Raw genomic sequence first — 7751 nt, 5'->3', positions numbered from 1 at the left:
TGGGTTTATTTACACTTCTGAAGAAAAAAAGATACCCTTCCCCCACCCCTTAACCTAAAAGAGATTGAAATGCAATAGATCGATACTAGGGTCATAATTATGGGTGACAATTTCATGACACCGCTGGAAAAAAACTGCCGTTCAAACCGAAAAGATCCCCTATAGCCATTCAATAGATCTCTTTCAAAATTCCTATTTCGTTTCTCACACATTCACCTGTGTAGGCAGAACTTTGTAAAACACGAGGAAGAAACTTAACTGTTTCTTACATGGACCTAAAAGAAACTACTGTGGACCCCGATTGAGAAGCACCGATTTAGAGAACTGACTTGGGGTCAAAGAACAACCAAATGCCAGAACCCCTCTCCCGCCAAGCAGGCCAACACGCATTCATGCAGGTTTACACACACACACACACACACACTCATGCACCTACACACACATATATGATTATTGATTATCTCCCCTTATTTTGAGAGCGTGCCATCCATGGGGATACTGTGGTCGGTCTGCTAGAAATAGCAGTTAAATTGCATTAACTCACACCCGACCATTGCCAACAAAATAACAAATATAGAAGAAAAGGAAAATGGATAGACTCGTCTTAATTTTACTTATAATGTAGAAAAAGAGAAGAAGTAAAAAAAAAAGCACTAAAAACACTCGGTTGTTGGAGCGACTTTGATCAGAACTGAATTGGAGACTACCAAAGTCGGGTCATGTCTCGCCCTACAGTCGCCACTGTAGAAAGAAGCTTGCTTCCCAGCCACAGGGCTCCGAGTTCAGTCCCACTGCGTTGCATTTGGGCAAATGTGTTCTATTATAGGCTTGGACCGGCCAAAGCCTTGTGAATGGATTTAGTAGACGGAAATTGAAAGAAGACCGTCGTCTCTCTCTCTCTCTCTCTCTCTCTCTCTCTCTCTCTCTCTATCTATCTATCTATCTATCTATCTATCTATATAGATATATATACACACATACATCTGTGTGAGTCTTTGTCCACCACCGCCTGACAACTGATGTTGGTGTGTTTACGTCCCTATAACTTGGTGGTTCAGCAAAAGGTACCCTATAGAATAAGTACCAGGCTTTTAAAAAAAGTACTAGGGTCGATTCATTCAGCTAAAAATTCTTCACGGTGGTGCCCCAGCATGGCCGCAGTCTGAGAATTGAAACAAGCGAACGATAAAAGAAACATGCACATAGATGTGCAGTGACATTCACAAAATATACATACACACACACACATACATAGATGCGTATATATATATATATATATCTACATACATATATATATATATACACACACACAAACTATGGAACCACGCCGCCGCTACCTCCGACCCATACAAGATTAAAGATTATCTCCCTTCTAGTCGTACCGTCGCGCCTGTGGTTGCCACGCCGCCGCGTTTCAACCCGACATGCCATAACAAGAGTGGGAGGAGGAGTAGTGGGTGTCGCGCCTCCACCCTCAGCCTTTTAGTTGTGTCGTCATCAGCAGCAGCAGTCGTGTCAGTCCCAGCCGCCGCCGCAGCAGCAGCACAAGTCTTTGAGCATCATCAAAACAATAAGGATGAAGACGACGGCCGCGGCAGCAGCAGCCTCCCATTATCATTATCAGCATCATCGTCATTATCAACACCAATAGCATGCGAAGCGCAGGCGCCGCTTCAAACTGTAACAGTAAAGCGAGGGAGGAGGAGGAAAAGGAAAACTAGACAATGGAGTGAGAGTAAGGGATGGAGAAAGATAGATAGAAGGAGAGAATGTGTCAGATAGATACATACATAGAAAGAGAATGTTGTGAGTGTGAGAGTGAGTGATAGACAGATAAATTATAGGGAGGGAGGATTAATGTGCGAGACAAAGAGAAGCGGAGGAGAGGAAAGGAAAGAGTGAAAGGAATAGGGAGGGAAAAGACTGAAAGAGATACATACACGCATAGAGAGAGAGTGTGTGTGACAGACAAATACATCAGTAGATGGAGAGTGTGGGTGACATTTAGATAAATATACGTATGGTGAGTGAGAGATAAAATACGAAACAAAGAGAGGGGGAGGAGAGATAAAGAAATAGTAAAAGGGATTAGAGAGGGAAATAAAGTATAAAGAAATACACAGAGGCATAGAGAAAGTGATAGATAAGTATATGTATAGGGAGTGAGTGAGTGAAAATGTAAGACAAAAGAGGAGGAGGAAAAAGAAATGGTAAAAGAGATTAGAGAGGGAAAAGGAAAGTGCAGGGGAGAAAAAGAAATAAATATACATAGAGAGAGGGAGTGATAAATATATATATAGTGTATAGTGAGTGAAAAAGTAGGAGATAAGACATGGGGAGGAGTGAAAAGGAAATGGTAAAAATGATTAGAGAGAGAAACGTAATGGAAAAGAAACATATATACAGAGAGGGAATGAATGAGATGAAGAGAGAGAGAAGAGACGAAGGCAAGCAGGCAAGCGAGAGAGGCAAGCCAAGCAATCCTCGAGACAAGGAAACTCACACATATATTAACAGACACATACATAGATAGACAGAGTGAGTGAGAGTGTGAGTGAGTGAATGAGAGAGAGTGAGTGTAGCGTGAGAGAGAGTGAGAGCCAAGGTGCAAGAGGGAACCGTGTTAATTGGGTGAAAGATAAGGAAAGAAACCCAGTTCCCTGCTCTCCTTTGAAAATAAGGGACCAGGGGCCTTCTTACAAATGGAACTTCCGAATATGGGGGACAGAGTGTTTGCAGCAGAATGTATCCAGAAACGACGTATTCGTAAGGTAGGTGGTAGTAGTAGTAGTAGATATCAGATAGCCATGGTGTTTCCCTTAATTCATGTCTGCACTCTTAGCTGCTACATTAGTGTGAGTGTGAGTGTAGGTGTGAGTGAGTGTTAGTGTATGTCTATGTGAGTGCATGAATCTGTGTGAGTGTTTATGTATATTTATCATAACTCTGCGCGCGTATACACACACACATATATACATTCGTATCTTTCATATATATATAATGTATATATACGTGTGTGCATATAATGATTTGTGTATAAACATTAATATATTCATGTATGGCTAACCATGTGTACATGTGTATATACATAAATTTTTGTACACCTCATGTGTTAATTTTGTGTCTCTTTTTATATTTATACACACACACATGTATGTATAAATGTGTATAAAATGGATGGGTATATATTTGTGTATATATATGCTATATGGCATATATAGATAGATATATGCATATATATATATATATATATATATATATATATATATATATACTGTGGAAGATGTATGTATATATTATATATATATATATATATACTGTGGAAGATGTATGTATATATTATATATATATATATATATACATACTGTGGAAGATGTATGTATATATTATATATTATATATATATACATACTGTGGAAGATGTATGTATATATATTATATATATATATATACATACTGTGGAAGATGTATGTGTATATATTATATATTATATATAATATATATATATATATATACATACTGTGGAAGATGTATGTAAAATATAGATAATATAAAATTAGATGTAACTATATGCATATATAAATGTAAATACGTATATATGTACATATATACAATTTGTCTATTTCTATACATACATGTATTTAGAAATATATATTTATAAAAGCTTGTGTGATATATATATATATATATATATATATATTATATATATATATATATATTTCCGTGTATATTTGCATGTAAAAATCATATATATATAATTGTTTTTTTATTAAGTCATGTATATAAGCAGTGGAACATAAAATTGAGGAATAAAATACTTTTTATTGGGCTTCCCTTTTTTTTTTTTATTTATGTGAAGAGAGTTGATAGTGACCTCGAAGTGTGTCGGGTTACTTTGCCATCACTTCGGAGTCACAAAACCTTTTCCTTGTAAAATTATGTATTTGAATTCTGTACATGAATGCATATATACACACACACACACACACATATATATATATATATATATTATATATATATATATATATATATATGTATGTATGTGTATATATATATATGTATGTATGTGTATATATATATATATGTATGTGTATATATATATATATATATGTATGTGTACATATATGTATATATATATATATATGTATGTGTGTGTATATATATATATATGTATGTATGGTATATATATATATATGTAGTATGTGTATATATATATATATATATGTATGTATGTGTACATATATGTATATATATATATATATGTATGTATGTGTACATATATGTTATATATATATATATGTATGTATGTGTACATATATGTATGTATGTGTATATATATATATGTATGTGTATATATATATATGTATGTGTATATATATACATGTATGTGTATATGTATGTATGTATGTGTATATATATATGTGTGTATATATATATATATATATAAGATCGCCTATATATATATATATATGTATGTATATATATATTTATATATGTATATATATATATATATATAAATGTCTGTATATTTATTTATGCATGTTTAAAATTTTTTTTAATCTAGTGGTGTGTGTGTATGTATATATATATATATATGTGTGGGCGATCGCCTATATGTGTGTATATATATATATAAGCATATGAATATATATGTTTGTTAATATACGTGTGTACACATATTTACACACAATGTGTGTTTATACTCATATATGTGTATCCATGTATGTTTGTGTGTGTCATATATACCTACTCATATATATATATATATATATATATACACACATATACATATTTAAGGGTAGGTGTATATATGTGTCTATTAAATCTGTTTAGAAATTCTACCTCAACAAATCTGTCTGACCCATGCAGGCATAGAAAGGTGGACGTTAAAACGATAATGATGATTATATATATATATATATATAAAGCACTTTCACACCTTCCCTTGATTTCCTACTCTTTCTCCCTCTCTCGTTTGTTTACTTCCTCTGATATTTATCTATCATATATATGTCTTCCTCTTACTCCGTCATATACTTCCTCTCTATCTATCTTGGGCTCTCTCTCTCTTTCTCTCTATCTGTCTTCACGTCTACCTCCCGCCGCTACTCACTCGTTTTTCATTCCTCTGTCGATATTGGACACAACATCCTCCCCCTCTTCCCTCCTCTCCCACTCTTTGCATGTATGTCTGCGTATACGTATACTCTTTACTCTTTTACTTGTTTCAGTCATTTGACTGCGGCCATGCTGGAGCACCGACTTTAGTCGAGCAAATCTTTGTAAGCCCAGTACTTATTCTATCGGTCTTTTTTGCCGAACCGCTAAGTGACGGGGACGTAAACACATCAGCATCGGTTGTCAAGCAATGCTAGGGGTACAAACACAGACACACAAACACACACATACATATATATACATATATACGACAGGCTTCTTTCAGTTTCCGTCTACCACTCACAAGGCATTGGTCGGCCCGGGGCTATAGCAGAAGACACTTGCCCAAGATGCCACGCAGTGGGACTGAACCCGGAACCATGTGGTTGGTTAGCAAGCTACTTACCACACAGCCACTCCTGTTTTTATCTTCTATTTTTACTTTTTTCCCCAGTATTTAGTCTGCGCCCATGCTGGGGTGTCGCCTTGAGGAATTTTTAGTGAAATGAATCGACCTCAGTCCTTTTTTTTTAAAGCCTGGTACTTATTCTATCGTTTTTTTTTTACCAAACCGCTAAGTTATGGGAATGTAAAAACATCAACATGGTTGTCAAGTAAGGGTGGGAAATAAACAGAGGCACACGCACAATATATCATCATCATAGGCACAGGAGTGGCTGTGTGGTAAGTAGCTTGCTTACCAACCACATGGTTCTGGGTTCAGTCCCACTGCGTGGCACCTTGGGCAAGTGTCTTCTACTATAGCCTCGGGCCGACCAAGGCGGTGCTCCAGCATAGCTGCAGTCAAATGACTGAAACAAGTAAAAGAGTAAAGAGTATCATCATCATCATTTAACGTCCGTTGTCCATGCTGGCATGGGTTGGACGGTTTGACTGAGCTGGCATGCTGGAAGGCTGCACCAGGATCCAATCTGATTTGGCAAGGTTTTCTATGGCTGGATGCCCTTCCTAATGCCAACCACTCCAAGAGTGTAATGGCTGCTTTTATGTGCCACCGGCACGGGTGCCATTTGCGTGATGTTGGTATTTGTGAGCTGGCAGAAACGTTAGCACACCAGGCGAAATGCGTAGCCGTATTTCGTCTGCCATTACGTTGTGAGTTCAAATTCCGCCGAGGTTGACTGTGCCTTTCATCCTTTCGGGGTCAATAAATTAAGTACCAGTTACGCACTGGGGTCGATATAATCGACTTAATACCTATGTCTGTCCTTGTTTGTCCTCTCTGTGTTTGGCCCCTTGTGGGTAATAAAGAAATAGATGTTGGTATTTGCCACAACTGTGATTTTGCTCAGCTTGATGGGTCTTCTCAATCCAGAGGTCTTGGTCATTGCCTCCATGAGGCCCAATTACTCAAAAGGAGCTCGACCACTTTGCCTCCATGTGGCCTAACACTTGAAAGGAACTTAGCCGCCTTGCCTCCATGAGGCCCGTTCGAAAGGAACTCGGCCACCTCGCCTCCACGAGGCCTACTCAAAAGGAACTCAGCGACCTCACCTCTGTGAGGCCCAACACTCGAAAGGAACTTAGTCACTTTGCCTCCATGGGGCCCACCACTCGAAAAATCTCAGTCACACACACACACACACATATATATATATATATATATATATTCAGTTTTATAAATAGAGATATATATATATATATACAATGGTCTTCTTTCAGTTTCCATCTACCAAATCCACTCACAAGGCTTTGGTTAACCTGAAGGTATAGTAGAAGACACTTGCCCAAGGTGTCAAGATGTAGGCCGGAACCTGAAACCATGTGGTTGGAAAGCAAACTTCTGACCACACAGTCATTCCTGTGGCCATACTGGGGCACTGCATTGAATGAATTGGTCGCTTATTCTTTATTTTCTGTCAGTCTACTACCTATTTTATTGGTCTCTTTGCTGAACCACTAAGTTATGTGGACATAAGCACAACACTGGTTATCAAGCAGCGGTTGAGGACAGACACAGATGCATGCACTTCTTGATGCAGCTGTCTTCATATGCATTACATGACTGTACCAGCACAGTCTTCTCTCTTGCACACTGCATCTGATGCCTCTTATACACTCTGTTGTATATGCACACTTACATTTCCCATCCAGCGAAGCATATTGGCTTAACTTCTTTCGAGCCTTTGCCTATCCTCAGTAGTCACAGTCCACTTCTCATTGCCATGTGGCATAGCTGTTTGTACACAGGCATCACACAATCTGCCCTTCACCCTGAGGGAGAGACGCTTAGCTACTAACACAGGTAGTAGCTCTCTGAACTTTGCCCAGCTTATTCTTGCAGCTATGCTTTCGGAACAACCTCCATCACTGCTAACTTGGTCACCTAAGTAACGGAAACTGTCTACTGCTTCTAAGGACCCCACCTGACATTCGAGGGGGTCTATTTTTTGTACATTCCTGGTGTTTAAAGTACCTACACATCTCCCACATGTAAAGACTACTTTCTCTATTAATCTTCCAGTGGAACTGCTGCACCTCTTATGTGTCCATAGCTTGCACTGGGTACACCATATGGAGTTTCTCCTGACATCGTTTCTATATATTGAGCAGGGCCATTTCCCTGAAAGGATC

At 37.9% G+C, this 7751-nt stretch overlaps 1 protein-coding gene across 1 annotated transcript in view; it reads left to right on the top strand.

Annotated features, from left to right (window-relative positions):
* Positions 1-2424: 2424 nt before the first annotated feature.
* Positions 2425-7751, top strand: part of LOC115225385 (uncharacterized protein DDB_G0271670) — a 40443-nt gene continuing 35116 nt past the window's right edge. The window contains exon 1 of the mRNA XM_029796343.2: positions 2425-2771. Coding sequence (XP_029652203.1) covers positions 2703-2771 — 69 coding nt within the window. The 5' untranslated portion in view covers positions 2425-2702. The remainder of the gene's footprint in view (positions 2772-7751) is intronic.

Source organism: Octopus sinensis, linkage group LG27, assembly GCF_006345805.1.
Source record: "Octopus sinensis linkage group LG27, ASM634580v1, whole genome shotgun sequence".
Classification (NCBI taxonomy): domain Eukaryota; kingdom Metazoa; phylum Mollusca; class Cephalopoda; order Octopoda; family Octopodidae; genus Octopus; species Octopus sinensis.
This window is presented reverse-complemented; position numbering and strand designations above follow the sequence as displayed.